The following is a 19,464-nucleotide window of genomic DNA, read 5'->3' as shown; positions in this document are numbered from 1 at the left end:
CCACCTTCAGGGCTGAACTGAAGAATTTGTGTGAATTTGCCCTCAGAGGGCTATGAAAGTTTGCAGTCTTAGAATTTTTCTTTGTCCTGGCTTGGTTTGAAAGGGATAATGAAGTCAGGGGACTGAAAAGTTTCTTTACTTCTTCCTTGCTCTCCTCTACTATCTAGAAACTAGCAATGATTTCAAAGAATCTCGGTTTAAGTAAGGCATCCGGTGAGGAAAAAAAACAACAAAAACCTGAGATCTAAAGGACCTCTCCAAGCTGGTGTAAACAAGCTTCAAGGAGAAAGAAGGTAGATTCTCGAAGGCAGCCGAATTTGGTGGAACTAGCTAACAAAGGTGTGAGAAGTATTCAGAGAGCATTTAAAAACCTTGAGGGGAAAATCTTTAAGTGAAGTTTGTAGGGATACAAAGGGAAACAGATTGCTGAGTAGAAGAAGATCGCAAAGATAGGAATAATATCCTAATTTTGAGTTTGGAGGGCTCAGACGGTAAAGCGTCTGCCTACAATGCGGGAGACCCGGGTTCAATCCCTAGGTCAGGAAGATCCCCTGGAGAAGGAAATGGCAACCCACTCCAGTGTTCTTGCCTGGAAAATCCCATGGATGGAGCAGCCTGGTAGGCTTACAGTTCATGGGATCGCAGAGTCGGACACGACTGAGCAACTTCACTTTTTCACAAATAATCACAAGATACCAATGTATTCTCCTTTAGAGTTTTCTCATACATTATCGTACTTGAGCCTCTCAACCCCAGTTTTCGGGCTAAGGCTAAGGGGTGGATCTTTGACTCTGCAGGATAACAAAGAGTAAAGGGCGGAGCTAGAAACCATATCACGGTTCTTCAACAAACTGTTCCAAGCGGATTCCTGCCCAAGCCTTTTAGGCAAGGAACCGGGAGAGAGCCCGGCGAGATTTCTCTAGCTGCAAGGCGTGGACTGGCCTCTAGGCGGCGCCGGCGATAGGGAAGCCTAGGGCTCCAACCCTGTGGGATACTCCAGCCACGCGCCGGTAAAAAGCCAGACTTGTAAATCCGCAAAAGCGGCCACCGCCAGCTCAGGGCCTTAAGTGTCCTTAGCTCGAGGTAGTGGGCGGGCCAGATCCTGTTCGTCCCTCTCATTGGCCCCCGGGAGTAACGGACAGGTATCTACAGCCAGCCCCGGCCAGAGGAACCGCACTACACAAGCTAGCTGATCTTTGGCGCGCGGTGTTGGAGTGTTGCAGGGGCATTCGCTAGGGGAGGCTACGCATGCGCGCAAAAAATCATGCTTCTCGGCGTCCCTCTGGCTCTGTGAAGGGTAACTGCTCCTTAGGGAACTGTTGGGGCAAACCCCTGACTCCTCCAGGACTGAAGCCTTTGCTGGTGTTTTTCTTTTTGTAGCCTTCTTCTCTTGCGACCCACGTTTTTCCAGCGAAATTCTCTTTTGACAAGATTTCCTGATGCGAAACTTCAGTCACTTACACTGCAGCTTCATTTTATTTCTCCCCAAATACCCTTCTCCCGCCCTGTCGAGCATTCTACGAAAAAGTGCATCTTACCTCGATCCAGAAACAGGCTTGGAGTACCCTCCCTAACCCCACCTAAATTCTACCCGGGGTCTCCTGGGCCCTGGTTCATCTCCACGCACCATTTCTTCGCTTGCCTTCTTCAGGAAACCTTTCCTGATTAACCCCGGTGGGACTGCAGCCATCCCAATTACTCGGGAGAGAGTCAAGGCCAAGTTGAAGGCAGAAATTCTGGAGCAAAGGTGCTCAGAGTAGCCGACCGGTTCCCGTCCCGCCCCGCCCGCTCCGTGAGTAAAGTCAGGCAGCGGCTCGGGGACACAGCTGTATTGGGAAGCGGAGGCTCCTACATAGTAGGAGGAGGCACGTCCCAGGAGGCCCGAGGACTCTGTACACAACGCGAGTGGCTCAGCCCCGGCCGTCCGCCGTGCGGCCCGCCCGGGGCCCAGTCTGTGGAGGCCCGGAGGGGCGAGTTAAGGCAGCTTGGCTGAGGGAGAGGGGGAGTGGGAGTGTGCCAGTTACCCCCGAAAAGCTGGCTCACTGAGGGGGCGAGCTTCTCACCTCCCACTCTCTCGAGGACAGGGGGAAAAGACAGTCGGCAGTCAATAAATAAACCCGAGGCGGGCAGGGACCTCGGGAGACTCTCAGAGTCTAGGAAGGCTGGAGGTGTGGAACAGGGAGGGAGGTCATCTGTCCTTGGAGACGCGTCCACGCTCACGGCCTCTGAGGGCATGGGCCTCGAGGGTCCCACTTGAGGCCCTAAAGCAACTCCCTTCAAAAGTTAAAATGGCTGCCGTCAGGGACGGCCGCCTGCAAGGAGGGCCCGACAAAGGGAGGCTTCAGGGGCCCCTGGGGCTTCTCGACCTTCCACCCTCTTGAGGGCGCGGCCCCGGTGCCCCTCAGGCCGACCCAGGTACAGGAGGTGTCTCCCGGCACCCCCCGAGTACCTGGAGGGGCCTCCCGAGGGGACTCGGGTGAGCAGCGCAGGGGGTGCACGGTGCGAGGAGAAGGGCAACTTCCGGCTGCCGCCCACCCCGAGCCGGGGAGCTGGGGCTGAGAGCGCAGGCCGGGCGGCGGGGGCCGGGCACTTGCCCTCCGGGGGCACGTCCAGTCTCCGAGGCGGGGCACAGTCCCGGGGCAGCAGGCTGGGGCCGGCAAAGAGGGTGGGGGCGGGCTCGGGCGGCAGCGGCCGCGAGGTGAAAGGGGCGGCGACCGGGGGCTCGGCCTCCTTCCTGGGCGCCTGCGGGCCGTGCAGGTAGCGCAGTAGTTCCTCCAGGGTGGTGACTTCCACGGCCTGTCCGGGACAGCCAGGCGGCGGCGGCTTCACCAGCACGCGCGGCGCGGGGCCACCCGCCGCGTTCCCGCCCCGGGCGCGGCTCCGGCCCTCCTTGGCGTTATTCCCGTTCTGGTTCCACTCCCAGGGACCTCCAGCATGGCGGAGGTGCTTGACCGGCAGCTCTGGCGTGGACTCCGGGGTAGGCAGGCAAGCCAGCTCCGGCGGGGGTACGCCCTCGGGGGGAGGCAGGAAGGTGGTGTAGAGCTGCGGCGTCTGGGCCCCCTCTCCGTCCTTGGAAGGCGGCGGCGGCTCTGGGCCCGCCCCATGCAGCCGGGCCAAGCTGCGAAGGGAGAGAGGACGTGGGATCCCTGCAGACTCGATATCCTTGCTCCGCCGTCGGTGCGCTCGGCGACAGGCGCAGGAGACCAGGAGGCCAGAGACCGAGGCGCCCAGAGCGAAGGCCGCGGCCACACAGGCCAGGAGGAGTGGGATGGGGACTGAGCGGGAGGCTGAGGCTGGAGGGAGGTCCCGGCGCACGCCTGCCAACCGGGAGAGAGGAGAGATGGAGGCTCAGCGAAGGTAGGCCAGCGGGAAGGCAAGCTCCAAAGTGTCCCTCTCTCCGACTGCTGCTCTGCTTTCACTCCGACACAGCCTTGACCCTCTTCAGGAGTCTCCTCCCCTGACCCCTCAACACACAGCCCACCCAACCACCCTCACACACAAGCTAGAGCCTGGGCCTGGGGAGTCCCATCCCAGCTCCGGCCTCTGTAGCCATGCCAAGAGCAACTGCCAAACTCTGCCCGTGCTGAAGGAGGCGGGACTGGGAGGGCCAGCTCTGGGGAGAGGAAGGGAGGGGAGGCTCCAAACAGGCATTATTAGTGAACACCAAACAATGATCAGTGAGGGGCTTAGAATTCGTCAAGAATCGGCAGCTCCACACTTCACTCCTGTCCCTCCCCACCAGCCCCCTTACCCTGAGTGTGAGCTCCAAGAGTGGAAGACTGGGGCCGGGGGTGGGCATCACTGGGGGGGCTGGGGGTCTCAGGGGAAGGGCCAGGACTCAGAAGCACTGATGACAGAGACCAGGTCAGAGCCAGTGAGACTCCTGTTTTCCACCTCTGATACCCTCAGCGGGTCCCCCACCCCCTTTGGAACCCAGAAGTCCAGAACTACAGCCTTCATTTTCCTCTGGGAATGGGGAAGGGCTTACATGCAAGGCATTCTTTCATTTCTTTGTTCAAAAACTATCTATTAGGCATCCTATTATGTGCCAAGCACTGAGCTATATGCTAGATACTTAGAATGTTAGCCCTTTCTGAGACTCTCTCAGAGTGTCCAGGGTGCTGGTCTGCTGCTGCCATGGGGCATGAACTTGGGTGAGTATGGGCTGACCATGGTGAAGTTGAGACAGCAGAACTCACCATAAGTGGAATCCCCTGTACCAGACTGACTCCCAGTAGCTCCATCTATGAAACAGGGAGAGAAAGGGTGAAGGTGGGGGGAGGCTTCATGAGGAACTGATGGGCATGACCGTGCCACAGAAGGAGAGGACAAAAGCCCACACCTGGGATGGTGTCTATGGCCATCAGAGCCATGCTCAACAATGGATACAGCTGCCTTTGCCCTTTTTACCTTGGCAGTCATCATGTTCCATGGATTCCTGGTTACCGGTTGGATCCACATCAATCCTAGGAGGAAATGGAGGTGGCTCAGTGCAGGTATACCTCTTGTCCCCTCTCCCACCCTAGCCCTCAGCCTCCTCTCTTAGTAGTGGGGAGCTTTTTCCTCAGGAGATCCAGGAGCCCCTCACTTACCCACCAGGTGCCCTGATATCCACGCAGCCTCTGGAGCTGTCCCATCCACAGTATGGGTCCTGAGAAGCCAGACAGCTCCTAGGGAAAACTGAGTCATATGAGGCTGGGACCCTCCACTCTAATCACAGTCCATTCCCCTGCCTCTTTCACTCTCACCCTGGCCTGCAGGAGGCTCCTAGCCTGATACTCCCATCCTATCCACACCAATCCCTAGTCCTGTCCCTGGTGACTGCCCACCTGCAGGATGCTTGTGGACATCCCACCGCACACAGCCATCCCCTGCATTTCCCTGCCACCCCCAATGCCTTTGTGCCTGCAGGCCCAGGGAGCCTGGCCTCAAGTCCCTCTCACCTCCGACAGGCCCCATGCCGGGCACACCGACTAAGAGGGAGGTAGATGATGCAGCCAGAAAAAGCCACAAAGAGCCTGTGACCTTCAGTGTCCAGCTCCAGCCCTATGACCCGCCGTGCTGTTTGGGCTGCCCGCTTCCCGCTGCACCTAAGGTGAGGCCAGAGGGAGTCAGAGGTGGAGCAGGTGAGGCTCCTTTTTCCCTGGGTAAGGTAAAGAAAAGAAGGTGGGGAGGCATACAAGCAACTGAATACAACTCATGGGGCTACCCTGCAGTGCTACACAATGTCATCTTCTCTCCAAGTCCCTCTCTCTTCCCCATAACTTCCAATATCGGAGTCCCCACCCCATCCCCATATCCCCATCTCCCACCTCACATTTCATCCCTGCTCTGCAGGGGGCCTGCTGGACAAAGGGCTCACCGGGAGGGGCTGTAGGCATCGATCTCTTCCAACAGAATGGGCTCAGAGCCCCCAGATTGCCCCCCTGGGGGCAGCACCTTCAGCACTGTCCCATCATTGGAGCCAAGGAACAGGACTGTGGTGTTACTGTAGGGACCAGCCATGCCATCCACAGCCACCTGGGTCAGTAGGGCCCTGGAGGAATAGGCCTCGGGTCAGGACAGCCTGACCAGTGGAAGCTTGAGTGTTTCAAGGACCTGGATACCCCTTCTCTGCCCTTCCCCCAGCCCAGGGTTTCCTTCTTAGCTCTGTCCCTCCCACTTTCATAGGTTCTTCCTCCTACTAATATGATTTATCTTGTGGGGTCAGAAAAAGAGAGTGGGTGAGGGGCGGATGGCAGTGGTCAGGATTTTTCAGCCTGATACCTGCTGGTGAGGGTGAGCAGAGGCTGATGGGTGGCAGGTGGCACGGCAGGGTCCAGGAGTGGGTGAGCCTTGATGAAGGTCAGGACATCATCAGGGAGATCTCGGGAAGAGGGGAACAATGCAGCCACACCTACTCCTGCACAGGATCCGGGCCTGGAGGACACATAGGAAGAGGCAGCCTTAGGACAGGGAGCTGGTGGTTACAGAGCCTAGCTAAGCCCCAGCAGCCTGCCCTAGGGCCAGGAGGCCTCTTGTTCCATCTGCACACAGACATTCACACTACTGCTTCCCTTCCCTGCTGCCAACCCATGACAGCCCCCTCCCCAGGCCTTGGACACCTTGCCCTCTCCTCAGAACTTATTTGGGGAGCAGACACTGCTTGCTTCTGCCTCCACCAAAGCCCCCCATCCTTGGTACCTGGGGGAGGGGACCCTGTCCTCAGACACAGGGGTCCAGGCCCCATCCAGACTCCTCTGCTCCTTGAACTTGCCCTCAAACCCACGCTCGATATCATCCAGGTAGAAGGCGCAGACCGCAGAGCCAGGAATGCTGAGGGAGCCAGAGAACGATGTGGGCTAGGTGTTAGAAGGGACAGCAGAGCGCCTCCCAGGTAAGACTTGGCCGCCCCCCTTCACGTACCATCTTAGGGGAGAGCCTGAGAGAGCGGGGCAGCCCCTGGGGGCCATGCAAGGAAAGTACAAGGAAAATGGAGCTTCCCCTCACCACCCTCATCAGTAGGCTCTGCAGGATGATCTTTGTTGCTGGGGGGCGCGGAGGGAAGGGGACAGACTGGGCTACATTGACTAGTCTAGTACCAACCTATTGGTCTGGGTGGTGAAGACCCCAAAGAGAGCAGAGCGACCATACAAGTTCACAGGCCCTGTCAAGGCCTGTAAGACATCAAAATAGAAGGTCGAGTCTCCAGGGACAGAGCAGTTGAGCCGCAGCTTCAGGAAGGATGTCCAGTGGCGGTCCAAGGCCCTAGGTGAGCCACCCACGTCGCGCTTACACACACGGGCCACACGGGAGAACTGTACCTGCCGGGAGAGCCAGGGAGGATGGAGGTCAGCGAGAGCCCCGGCCAGCAGGGTGAGAGCAGTTTGGTGGGGTTAGAGTACCAAGAGACCAATGTCAGGGGCACAGCTAAGGAAGGATGTGATGTGGTTGGTCAGTCCGGGTCAAGGTGAGGGACAGCAGGATGAGGGGACAGAGGCCTGAGGGCAGCTCCGCGGTGGGGCTCAGAGCCCAGCCAGGAGCTCTTCCCCAAATGTCTGGCTCCTAGGAGCCAGCAGAAGCCTCTAGCTACCACCCCCACTGCCCACCTCCTTACCCTCCCCAGCCGGGCATCCTCCACAGAGACTTCTCGGAAGAAGAAGTAGACATGGTCTCCATGCTCCAAAGCGTGGACAAAGTGTGGCTCTGAGTGGGGAGTGACAGGAACAGTATGGAAAAGTATCTGTACCTGTCCAGAATCTCCTGATCCCACGCCGCCTTTCCCCTTAGCACACCTGCACACAATTACCACCACCTGCCTGCCGCAGCCCTCCCCCTGCACCTCCTCCCCAAGAGCAGCCTCCCTCCCCCAGGCCCACCCTGACCTCGGAGCCACTTGGAGTCGTACTTGGCGGAGCGGAGCGGGGGCTGAGGCCCAAGGCTTCGGTAAACCACAGCATCACTGGCCTGGAAGTCTGCAGCTGTGGCTGAGTACAGGCTGCCCTCTGGAGGGGTGGGTAGGGTGGCATCAGGGGGGCTCAGGGATCTGTATCTTGGCTCTTCTTGGGCCTCCCACACCCCTACCTTGGCCTGACCCTGGCCCCTACCTCACCCCTGATTCAGGAGCATGCAGGAAAGACCAAACTGGGGAAGGGGCTAACATGGCAGCCACATGCCTGCTTCTCACATGCCCAGGTGCACACCTGCAAACACGGCCACGTTGGACTGGGTGGCATCAAAGGGGCATCGAGCTTGCCCACTCAGCTCCTCACCCTCCTGCTGCAGCGAAGTTATCTGGAGACAGAAGGAACAGGTTCTTGGAACACTCAGGGTGTTGCAAGTCTGGCTCCATAGCCCACTTCCTCACGTCCCCTTGCCTCCTTGCCCCACCTCTTCCGGACCCTCCACCCAGAGCACTCCCATCCCCCACCCCCTGCTTGTCCATCCCCACCAAACTGATTGCCCAGCTTGAGTTCTCCTCCTGCTCCCATCCTGATGCCCCCCCCCCCCCCGCCTTTGTACCCCATAGCTGCGGCACACAGGGCTGAATGAGTTCGTTCCACAGGCAAGGAGCGTCTGGGAGTCCCAGGGCACGAGAACGCGAATGTAGTTGTAGCACTCGTCCTAGAGAATCCAGAATTCTAGGTCAGCCACAGGGCTCCCTGGGACTGGGACAGGGGGCATGGAAGTAGGGTTATCCTCCTTGAGCCAGTTAGAGCAGTAGGGGGTAAACTTTCAAAGAAGCTATTTACTACTAGTCCTGGGGTCTTAGGCAAGTTCTTTGGCCTCTCAGAGCCTTGCTCTTCTTTTGTGTGAGATGTGTAAAGGAAGCTAAAAATCATCAATTCCCTTTCCTGTGTATTTTCCTCTGTGACTTGAGATAAGAGAAGTAGCGGAGATTTGGGTAGGTGGAGGGTCAGTTGGACAGAGCCTGCAGGCTGGATCATCTCCTACCCTCAAGATTTTCATCCCACTCCTCACCGTCAGCTTGCCCCGCACGGCACAGTTCTCCATGTCTTGGCTCCTCCATGTTAGATACTGGAGGGAAAAGTAGAAGAGGGACAGTCGTGGCACAGCCTGGACCCACCGCACATTGTGGTTCCCTTTTGGAGTCTTCTTCCCACCCCCTGGATCGCCGTTAGACCTTTCCAGCCTCATCTCCATGCCTCAACCTTCTCCCACACAGCCCCTCACCTTGTTGGGCACGAGCCCCTCCCCTTCTTCTTGGGCTTGAAGATCAAAGGAGAAAACGTGATCCCTGAAGGGATAAGCAAGGAGGGATCAGAGCCAAGCCATGGCTCCCCACTTGAACTCCCGTGTCCCCACCTAGTCCATGTTCAGCTGCTTGGGGACAAATAGTGTAGACCTCCTGCCCCATCTTCTCCCCTGACTCCACACCTTGGCAGCTATGTTCTGGGTCCTAACATGTCCAAACCCCAGGGCTTGTACACCTGCACGTGTCCTCTTCAAGATGTGGCAGTGGCCATGCAGGTCCCGTGCCTGCCTGGAAACAGGCCTGGCAGCCCCACAATGGTGCCACAGCCAGTTTACCTGGCAGCCACTAACAAGGTCCGGTTCAGGGTCAGGAATCTCTGAAAGTCCAGCCCAAGTTCTGCAACCACAGCATCATCCTCCAGGCCCCGGAACCAGGATAATGGAGAAATACCTAGAAGGCACAGAGAGGCGGGTGCTGACGCCCTCAGACACAACACTCCCTCAACATCCCAGCCAGAGGAAACCCAGCCCTGGGCATGTTAATAAAGGTATTAAGAAGACTAAATACAATATCAGCTAACTCGGAGCACTTCACCTCTGCCAAGCACTGTGTTAGCACTTGAGCGGCATTGTCTCATTTCAGACAGCAACCCTATGAAGTAGGTTGGTGCTGTGTTACAGATGAGGAACCTGAGGCTTAAAGCCAATAAGAAATTTGCAGAGCTCATTTAGCTTGGGAGTGGCAGGGACCCCAATTCAGATCCAGGCCTGTCTGAGTTCAGAGCTGAGCCCAACCCAGTTCTTAGATCTGCCTTAGGGCCAGCAATTCCCTTTCTTTCCACATTGTATGCTGTCCCACGTAGACCATTTCCTCACCCCATCTCTCCCAGCCCTCCTTTTGCACCCTTCCCTCAAGGCTGTTCACAGACCACCTCAATCCTCCAAGCTTTCTGCCTCCTCTAACCAACTCCAGCATCCACCTGGCCTGATCATGGAGACCACAGTCATCAGTGTTCAGAGGGAGCCCAGAGTTCAGGGAGAGATGATTTAACATTTGTACTGTGATTAGAACGCTGTCTGGCACATGGAAGTGTTTGCTACTCTTACCTATCCCCCAACAGTTACTCTCAATAACCTAACTGCCATTCCTTCAACCTTAAAATTACTCTAAATTCTACATATATAACAGGAAGCTGCAAATAGATCTATCTGCAAGGTCTGTCACGGTGGGACGGTGGCCCTTCCCTCTCCAACTGGCCCAAACTGGCTGGTGTGAAGCCTGCCAGTGTGACCCCAGGTAAGGACTGGATAAGCCTGCTCCCTCCCCCTAGCCTTCTCACTCAGCCTTTCCTCCTCTCTCCTGACTGGGCCTGGGACATTCGGTAGGTCCTGCCGTGACGGACCTAGATGTGGTGGTGATAAAGTGGTGGAGAGGGAGGTAAGAGGTGTTGGGAACCACTGAATTAGTCCCAAGCCTTCATTTTGTAGCTAATAATAATAGCAAACACATATACATCATTTACTTTGTGCCAGACAGTGTTCTTAGCACTTTACCTGTATTACCTCATTTAATCCCTAAATAACTCTATGAGGTAAAATACTATTTTTTGGCCATGCCTCATGGCCCATGGGATCTTGGTTCCCAAAGCAGGAATTGAACCTGTGGTCACTGTGGTGAAAGCACCAGACCACCAGGGAATTCCTGGTAGAATACAATTATTATCTTCATTTTGCCGATGAGGAGACTGAGGCAAAGAAGGTTAAATAACTCCTTATAAAGTGAGCAGCAGGAATTTGAACCTGCCACGGTTTGGTCTGACCAAGAGTCCATGTTCTTTATTACTGAACAATGCTGCCTGGAAGTGAAGAAAGTTGGCCCACAGATGAGAAGTGACTGGCCTCTGTGCCACTCCACCTATCTGCTCCCCTTTCCTGTCAACTCTTAGCTTCCTTGAGACCGAGAGCCCTCCTGCAGCTTGCCACCCACATAAAAGGTCTCGGTGTCTCATTGCCAAGACTGAGTGCTGAGCTCACATAGAGGGCCAGGGTGCCAAGCACTCACCATGCAGGTCAGAGGTCAGTAGAGGGAGAGGGTCCTGGGGAAATGCAGCCTGTGTGTGTGGAATTGAGAGCAGCAAGAGTAGTAGCAGCAAGGGCATGAAGTGGGGGGCGCGGGGCATCCTGTGTGGGGCAGCTCAGGCCCCAGGGGCTGCCCCCTCACCCATATGCTGGCCCTGAAAGAGAAGACAGAAGTGGGCGAAGAGGCCAAACGTCCTCCACCTTTGAAGCAGGAGGGCTCCTTCCCAGGTCTATCCCCAGAAGACCCTGAGGAGAAGGGTAAAGAATCCTATCTCTGGCACTGCCTCAGTGCCAGCCAGCTGTTACTGTCACTCAAGGCCCTTCCTTCTCCAACTGGCCCCAACTGGCTGGTGTGAAGCCTGCCAGTGTGACCCCAGGTAAGGACAGGATACGCCCGCTCCCTCCCCCCAGCCTTCTCACTCAGCCTTTCCTCCTCTCTCCTGACTGGGCCTGGGACATTTGGTAGGTGACACCTCCTGGCCCCCTCTTGCTAACCTTGTCTCAGCTATAATTAGACACTGAAGCCTTAAAATTATAAATAGTGATTCCTTGGCACCGGGGGTGGGGGAGGAAGAGGATATCATGTCTGCCTCCCCTCCCCCACAGACCCCCATGGCACCGTGGGAGCAACTTAGGCACCGTGCCTTGGTAGAGGCAGCTGTGAGGCAGCCATTGTCCTGTTTAGGGCTGAGGAAGAATAGAGTTGGGGAGGCAGCCCAGGGGTCTTTGCCCTGGTCTAAGCTCCTGCTTCTAGGGCCCTTTCCATTGCTAGGGGGAAGCTGGGTAGGGAGAGAGTGGGGGAGGGGGACTGTCTTAGCCAAAAATGAATCTGCATCAAAGCCAGATCAGAGGCTAAATTTAGCTCTGGCTGCAGCTGTCTGCCCGACCACTGTGCCCCCTCCCAGCCTCCCTAGCCCCCTGTTCCCTCCCCAACTCCTAAGAAACCTTGCATGTGCTCAATTTGTAGAAGAGCGGACCCACCCCCTGTGAGGAGCCAGTCATAGAAGGGGCTATACTGGTGAGGAGATATGATTGAATATGTCCCTCTCTCCCTTCCTTCCCTCTTTGGGCTGCCGTGGAATGAAAATGTAAATAATTCAATGACAGGCAGGCGATTGTAGCCCAAAGTCCAGGAAAAGAAAGATATGGTGGAAGGGACTGTAAGACAGCCCTCCTTCCCACCCATCAGCCTCCATCGGCCTTCCCCAGCCAAGCTGACCCTGGCTAGAACCCACAGTGGGAGGTGGACACCAGCTTCCTGCCTTCCCCTGATATTGAAGTGAGGGGCTGAGTAAGCCCAGGAAATCAGGTCAGCAAGGGTGAGACTCCCTCCTTTCCATGAACAGACAGTTATCCTACACTAATCCTCAGTTGCCTGTCCTGCCATGTTCCCCGAAGAAGAGACCCTGGGCTTCCAGGCCTCCCCCATTCCATTTCCCCCACATCTCCACTCTTGGAGCCAGGACCCAAATGTACCCCACGCCCAATCCAGCGTCATTGATGGGGAGGCTGACGTCAGATGGGATCCCAAGAGAGCTGGAGGAGGGGAAGGGGTAGGAGCACCTAATGATGACCCCCTCCCCAGGGGCAGAGCAGTCAGCTAGCTAACGACCCTCTGGTGCTGAAAGGCCAAGCCTCCCTCTGCCACCATCCCCTCCCCGCACCCCGCCCCACGGTTCCGGATGGTGCTGCTCCCAGGGGAAGAGAAAGGGACACAGCTTGTCTCCTATCCTCCCCCTCCTGCCCCCCCCCAAGTTGCCCTGGGCAACTGGTATCTTCACCCAGGAAACAACTTCAGTCTCAGGCAAGTGGGGAGAATGATCTGACCCTCTTCTGTTCCCAGGCCATGCCTACTTCCATCCCCTGCCCTCAGGGGCTATTGCCCTTTCCTTACCTGGGGTGGTGACTCCTGTGGGGGTTTGAGGGGGATAGGAGACCTCTGACCTGATGGAAGAAGGGACAGAAGGAGGGAAGAGACTGAATTATACCTCCTTACCACATCCCTTAAAAGTAAATGTGAACATCAGGAGAAGTCTAATGAGGCTAGGGTAGGGGAGATGCTGCCCTGGAACTGGGGGACACATTGACATTGAGCTTGATTACAAAGGTGCTGGCCATTCATGCCTAGAGCTGTGAGGACAAGGGCAGGTGCTGGGGCTGGACCCTACCCAGAAAATCCTGGAACTTCAGGACCAGTCTTGGGAAAAGGGGTGATTGGGAGAGTTTGGAGGGCATGCTGACCACTCCCATATGAAAACCTTCAGAACCCAGCAGCCCTCTTAGCAAAAGCACCCTAGCTGGGGACAATAGAGGCTAATTTGCATATCATTTGCATGTTCTTCATCCCTAAGCAATATGCTCTAATACCAAGCCCCTTCCTTCCCTCAGAGTAGGCCCTGCCTCCCTCCCACCCTATCTCTCTCCACTCTACCCTCCACTTTAGACTGGATTAGTCCAGCCTCTGAAAACACTTGGTTGGCCATTGCATTGGCCCCCCAGACTTAACTATGCTGTCTTTAAGAGGTCTTCCCATAGATGATTTTAGTGAGCAGCATCTGAGTTGCCCCCATGCAATGCCTGGCTTGGGGAAAGGCTTACCCTGCCAGGACCAGTCCCAGCTGCTTCACACCCCCCATTTGGAGCAAATGGGGGAGGCCCGGCCAGCTCTTTCTCCCCCTCCTAGGTTCTCCCCTTGCTGGGAAGAAGAAACAGCCCTTCTCTCTCCTCCTGGCCCTGCAGCCACCTCTGGGGAGTGGCCAGGGTCATAGCCAGATTCTAGCAGGGGGCTGGGGAAGGCAGGGAGAAGAGACCCGGCTGGGGACAATAGCAGGAAGCCTTCGGGCTGGTCGTCTGCCCCAGTCCACGTTCCTCTAAGGATGGGGTGGGGGTGGGGGGCGCACCAAGGAGTCTCAGGGAACAGGCGCCTTCCCTTCTCCAAGACAGTTCCCTTCACCCTTAGCTATCAGCCCCAGGTTTGGTCCCTACCTTCCCTCCCACCCAGCCCCGAACGAGGATAATCCAGGTGTCTAGAGCCTCGCCTGAGGTGGGCCTGAGGCCAGGGGCTCGACGTGTCTCCCCCTCACTGGATCTGGGGCTCGGAGAGGGGCGGGTAGCAGAGTCTGGGCCGGGACCGGGTCCCAGAGCCACGTTAGCGGGAGGAGGGGCTGGAGGGGCCTGCAGGCGCAGATCGAACAGGGATGGGAGCGGGGGTTGGGAGCGGAGGCGGGTCTCCGAGGCCAGGGAAACAGGGCCAGAGGCTTGGAACCGAGGAGGGCGGGCCTGCGGCCAGCGCAGAGCGGGGTCCGCGGGCTGGAGATGCAATCGTCAGCCGGGCTCTCCGCCTTGGGAGACCAAGGTCTAACAAAGCCCCTGGGCAAGTGGGGTGAAGGAAGGTTATGGGCTCTAGGACTAATGTTCCTCTGGGCCCATTCCCGACTCTATGATCAAGTCAGCCCCGCTGGGAGGTGCTCAGACTCCCGCTTGCACAATGACAGAGGTGCAGCCGGAGCATCAAAGTCTGGAGCGACGCGTTCTCCTTCCCTTCCCTGCAGGGGAAACGCGAGGGTCCGGTTCCCCACGGGTCTCGAAGCCTTAATCTTTCTGCTGGAGAGGCAAGAGACCAGGTTTTCCACCCTCTGTATGATGCGCGCCTCAAATAATGCCTTTCGCGCTCTTCAATGCGAGGGACGCGACTCGGAGAAGCCAGGTCACAAGAGGCGCCCAGACCTTGCGCCCCACAGTGCCGTAGCGGGGCTCCCCTCTTCCCTCGGTTCACCCCAACTCCGCTGACCCTCTCCGTCATCCAAGCACGACAGAGCGCTGGCGCCCTCCCGGGTCCCTCTGGCACTTCGAAGCTTACCCCCAGCCTTCGGCGCCCCGATCCTCCCCGCCTCCCTGCAGCCTCAGCCCTACTCCAGGATACTTGCTCCGAGATCCGGGTCAGCGGGAGAGAGATCGCAGCGGTCGAGCAGCGGCCGCGCACCGCCCCGAGTTCTCAATCGGTTGGGGCCCCAGTGAGATGTGGTGAATGTCCGAATTGGATGGAGCTTGGATCTGGGCTGCCGGGCGCTGACAGGTCGCGCGAGTCCTGGATCCCAGTCGCAAACCCCACTCCCGCCGCGGTTCCGCGGAGGAAAACAATGCGACCGCCCGGAGCTCTGGGCCGGGCCCCAGCCGCCCCGCCCGCCTCCCGACCGGACCCGCCTCCGGCCCGCCTCGGGGTCCCCATTACTAATCGGGCTCTCGGAGTCCGGTTAGACACCGCCTTCTCGACACCTCTCCGCCAATAGTTCTCGGAGGAGGAGGGGCGTCGGGAGCACCGCCCACCGAGAGGGCCTGGCCGGGAGGCTGAGCAGGAGACCCTAGCCAGGCGCGAGATCCACGGAGAGTCGCTGAGGCCCGGTCAGAGGAGGGGTCACACGCTTTAACATGGAGAGGCCCGGGGAAGAAATCTCGCAAGAGAGGAAGAAACAGCAGCTTGGAGGAGATACAGACAGGAAACCCGAGGACCTCGGCTGGGCTGGGCTGTCAGAGCCGGCGTGACCCTCCCTCTCTTTTCTCTCTCCAATGTCTCTGACTCCCCTGCTCCTGGGTACACCTCTCCCTTACTCTGCCCCCAAACCTCTATTCCTCCTCTCCACTCTTTCTACATCAAATCGTTTATTCTTCTCATGTGCCTCCTCTGGTTCATCCCGACTCGGGTAAGGGAGACCTAGCATGCATTTGAGGGCTTGAGGCCTGGAAAAGGAAAGGAAGATGTCGCCAGGAATTTGCCTTATCTTCATCATCTCCCCTCCTATCCCTACTATCAAAGCAAGAGGTACTTAGGCCAGTAGGCCAGAAACTAAGGAGCCAGGAAGTCAGGGTGGCCAGCAGTTAGGCTGCTGCTTGATGGAAGAGGACAGGTGAGTAGGGCTGAAGCCAAAACAGAGATGTGGAGACTGGGACAAACTGATTCAGAGTCACACAGAAAGAGGAGCAACATGGGACCTGAAAGAAAGGAAAAGTAATCAGCGGCCCCAACCCCACATATCCTTACTGCCCCACAGACAAGGATTAGTGATGTCCCATTTTTCCTCAGGGGGCCCTGGACATCCCTCCAAACAGCAAAACTGCCTTTTCTCGATTCCCACCCTCTATAAAGACCCTTTGATTCCAGGAATGTCAGTGGGGAGGAAGAATGAAGCTACTTCAGACAGCTCTGCTTAGCTCCCACCTTGGTATTGCCTGCTAAGATTCTTCCCTGCGTGGGGTCTGGGACAAAAGACGTTCTCAAAATTCCCAGGATAGTGGGTGGCATGGGAGACATTGATATTATTGGATAGTTTATCTGAGCGGGCACACACACACACAAACATACACATCCTGGTCTCTGGACTTGAGGAAAGGAGAGGCAGGGGTTTGCTACTCCTGGACAGTCTTTAATGGACTGAGATCAGGGTGGATAGCATCACTGACCTGTGAAATGAAGTGAAGTGAAAGTCGCTCAGTCATGTCAGACATAAACATATACACACACAATCACAGAAACAGAGATGGAAGGTGAATCAATGAGATAAACAGAATCAGAAACAATGGGACTCTCCTTACACAAGGTGAACTGCCAGGGTATTCTTGGGTCCAAAGGAAGTCAGTGGTCAGACAGGGCTGTTTTGGGAGAAAGACGCCTCAGAATATAGAGTCACATGGAGGTCGAAAGAAATGTCCCCAGTTCCTAGTACAGGGCTTCGGTATAATGTGCTCCCCGGATCTCCCCTGGAGGTCCAGTGGTTAAGACTCTGTGCTTCCACTTCAGGGAGTGTGGGATTGATCCCAGGTTGGAAAACTAAGATCCTCAAATATTAAAATATGTTCTCATTGAATAGAATAGTGAATGGGGATTAAGACATAACTCATTTGAAGTTCTAGGGCCCAACTAAAATCTCAATTCAATCCAGTAAATATTAAGCACTTCAAATATTATTTACTGTGGAATGTGGTTGGAGGGTTTAAGAAAACACCATCTATTTGAACTAAAACAAGACTTATATGTACTGAATGATTAAAAAGCAATACCAAATCTCAAACAAAAAAGTCTTCCCCCCTCCCCCCACCACAAAGTTACATTGGACATAATTCCTAAATGAAAGAAAAGACAGAAAGTGCCCTTCAGGATAACTGCAGGGAAAAATGTTGGATACATTTTATCATGGAGGCCAGGGAAAACCTGGGTGGGAGTTGGCTTGGAGCAAAAGAAAGGAGAAAATGTTTCAAAGACCATAGCTTCAGCAAAAGCTTTTACTTGGTGAGCAAGGAGCCTGAAGCCTGGATAGCAAAAGGACCTGTGTGACTTGATATTTAAGGAATATACTAGCAGAGGACAGGGGAAGAGGGAGACAAACTATGGAAGGCCGGGAATACCAAGGTGAGTAGGTTAAAATAATTTGATAGGAAAAGGACATCATTTCAAGTTCTTGAATAAAGGTATTACCAACAAAATACTTTATTTTAGCAAGATAAGGAGACCTTCTAGCAAGAAAACACGAAGGTTCAAGGACGAGGGGAGAGGCAGTCAGACAAGGATGGTAGCTTTGGGTATGTAAAGAAATGGGTGAATCTGAGAGCTGTTTCAAAGGACAAACCCAGATGACTTTCTTCCTACTCTCCGGGGTCTTCTGGAAAAAATCACAGTCCCACAGACTAGAGCCTTTTATAAGTTCAGCATCTCCAAGCTCGGAAAATTACCCTCTCCCAGCCCCTACAAATAGCTGTCTCAAATGTTTCTTTTCTCAAGTTCCTTTCCTCAGAGCTTCCTTGCTCATCTTCAGAACAGATCAGATCAGTCGCTCAGTCATGTCCAACTCTTTTCGACCCCATGAATCGCAGCACGCCAGGCCTCCCTGTCCATCACCAGCTCCCGGAGTTCACTCAGACTCACGTCCATCGAGTCGGTGATGCCATCCAGCCATCTCATCCTCTGTTGTCCCCTTCTCCTCCTGCCCCCAATCCCTCTCAGCATCAGGGTCTTCCAATGAGTCAACTCTTCACATGAGGCGGACAAAGTACTGGAGTTTCAGCTTTAGCATCAGTCCTTCCAAAGAAATCCCAGGGCTGATCTCCTTCAGAATGGACTGGTTGGATCTCCTTGCAGTCCAAGGGACTCTCAAGAGTCTTCTCCAACACCACAGTTCAAAAGCAGCAATTCTTCAGTGCTCAGCCTTCTTCACAGTCCAACTCTCACATCCATACATGACCACAGGAAAAACCATAGCCTTGACTAGACGGACCTTTGTTGGCAAAGGAATGTCTCTGCTTTTGAATATGCTATCTAGGTTGGTCATAACTTTCCTTCCAAGGAGTAAGCGTCTTTTAATTTCATGGCTGCAGTCATCATCTGCAGTCATTTTGGAGCCCAGAAAAATAAAGTCTGACACTGTTTCCACTGTTTCCCCATCTATTTCCCATGAAGTGGTGGGACCAGATGCCATGATCTTCGTTTTCTGAATGTTGAGCTTTAAGCCAACTTTTTCACTCTCCACTTTCACTTTCATCAAGAGGCTTTTGAGTTCCTCTTCACTTTCTGCCATAAGGGTGGTGTCATCTGCCTATCTGAGGTTATTGAGATTTCTCCCGGCAATCTTGATTCCAGCTTGTGTTTCTTCCAGTCCAGCGTTTCTCATGATGTACTCTGCATATGAGTTAAATAAGCAGGGTGACAATATACAGCCTTGACGTACTCCTTTTCCTATTTGGAACCAGTCTCTTGTTCCATGTCCAGTTCTAACTGTTGTTTCCGGACCTGCATACAAATTTCTCAAGAGGCAGATCAGGTGTTCTGGTATTCCCATCTCTTTCAGAATTTTCCATAGTTTATTGTGATCCACACAGTCAAAGGCTTTGGCATAGTCAATAAAGCAGAAATAGATGTTTTTCTGGAACTCTCTTGCTTTTCCATGATCCAGCAGATGTTGGCAATTTGATCTCTGGTTCCTCTGCCTTTTCTAAAACCAGCTTGACTATCAGGAAGTTCACGGTTCACATATTGCTGAAGCCTGGCTTGGAGAATTTTGAGCATTACTTTACCAGCGTGTGAGATGAGTGCAATTGTGCGGTAGTTTGAGCGTTCTTTGGCATTGCCTTTCTTTGGGATTGGAATGAAAACGGACCTTTTCCAGTCCTGTGGCCACTGCTGAGTTTTCCAAATTTGCTGGCATATTGAGTGCAGCACTTTCACAGCATCATCTTTCAGGATTTGAAATAGCTCAAGTGGAATTCCATCACCTCCACTAGCTTTGTTCATAGTGATGCTTTCTAAGGCCCACTTGACTTCACATTCCAGGATGCCTGGCTCTAGGTGAGTGATCACACCATCGTGATTATCTGGGTCGTGAAGATCTTTTTTGTACAGTTCTTCTGTGTATTTTTGCCACCTCTTCTTAATATCTTCTGCTTCTGTTAGGTCCATACCATTTCTGTCCTTTATCAAGCCCACCTTTGCTCATCTTAGCAGAATCCATATCCCTCTTCAGAGAAAAACAGAGATAATAAAGTGAGAGTCTCACCAACCTTTTGCCCTCTAGACACTCACTTAGCTGCCCCCTCACACCAGTCTCATCCCAGCAGGTGGGGCATCAATACTGCTTGTCTAAGGGTCACCATTCTGCTTTACTGTAAGGTCCACACACACAGGGCCCACCTATGTCTCTCTCACCT

General features: G+C 54.9%; 2 protein-coding genes across 6 annotated transcripts in view; one reads left to right on the top strand and one right to left on the bottom strand.

Annotated features, from left to right (window-relative positions):
• Positions 1-1,515, top strand: part of GABPB2 (GA binding protein transcription factor subunit beta 2) — a 32,282-nt gene extending 30,767 nt beyond the window's left edge. Inside the window, exon 10 of the mRNA XM_025287881.2 lies at positions 1,381-1,515. Within this exon, the coding sequence (XP_025143666.1) occupies positions 1,381-1,440 (60 nt within the window). The 3' untranslated portion in view covers positions 1,441-1,515. The remainder of the gene's footprint in view (positions 1-1,380) is intronic.
• SEMA6C (semaphorin 6C) lies at positions 1,458-14,792 on the bottom strand. Of its 5 annotated transcripts, none has more exons than XM_025287872.2 (20): positions 14,700-14,792; positions 12,668-12,717; positions 10,757-10,928; positions 9,031-9,145; positions 8,674-8,737; positions 8,461-8,517; positions 8,002-8,103; positions 7,683-7,773; positions 7,365-7,484; positions 7,097-7,185; positions 6,586-6,803; positions 6,184-6,315; positions 5,767-5,919; positions 5,363-5,536; positions 4,944-5,090; positions 4,593-4,670; positions 4,411-4,466; positions 4,200-4,244; positions 3,752-3,847; positions 1,815-3,317 (listed from the first exon to the last, which is right to left on the bottom strand). In XM_025287872.2, the coding sequence occupies exons 3-20, from the start codon at positions 10,872-10,874 to the stop codon at positions 2,299-2,301; spliced, it is 2,874 nt and encodes a 957-aa protein (XP_025143657.1). In that variant the 5' UTR covers positions 10,875-10,928; positions 12,668-12,717; positions 14,700-14,792; the 3' UTR covers positions 1,815-2,298. The 5 variants fall into 5 exon arrangements, with proteins under 5 accessions (XP_025143662.1, XP_025143657.1, XP_025143659.1 ...); XM_025287874.2 differs by having other exon boundaries at positions 14,633-14,769; XM_025287875.2 differs by lacking the exon at positions 14,700-14,792 and adding an exon at positions 13,372-13,734.
• Positions 14,793-19,464: the final 4,672 nt, after the last annotated feature.

This window comes from Bubalus bubalis, chromosome 6, assembly GCF_019923935.1.
Source record: "Bubalus bubalis isolate 160015118507 breed Murrah chromosome 6, NDDB_SH_1, whole genome shotgun sequence".
NCBI lineage: Eukaryota > Metazoa > Chordata > Mammalia > Artiodactyla > Bovidae > Bubalus > Bubalus bubalis.
The sequence above is the reverse complement of the archived record's forward strand: the minus strand, read 5'-3'. Positions and strand labels throughout refer to the sequence as shown.

Excerpts from the sequence above, each read along its gene's own strand:
- SEMA6C (XM_025287872.2), bottom strand. The coding sequence starts at position 10,874 with ATGCCCCGCGCCCCCCACTTCATGCCCTTGCTGCTACTACTCTTGCTG. Across the intron at positions 5,920-6,183 it reads GACAGGGTCCCCTCCCCCAG|GCCCGGATCCTGTGCAGGAG; the intron begins GTACCAAGGATG and ends TGTGTCCTCCAG. Across the intron at positions 5,537-5,766 it reads CTGCTCACCCTCACCAGCAG|GGCCCTACTGACCCAGGTGG; the intron begins GTATCAGGCTGA and ends CTATTCCTCCAG.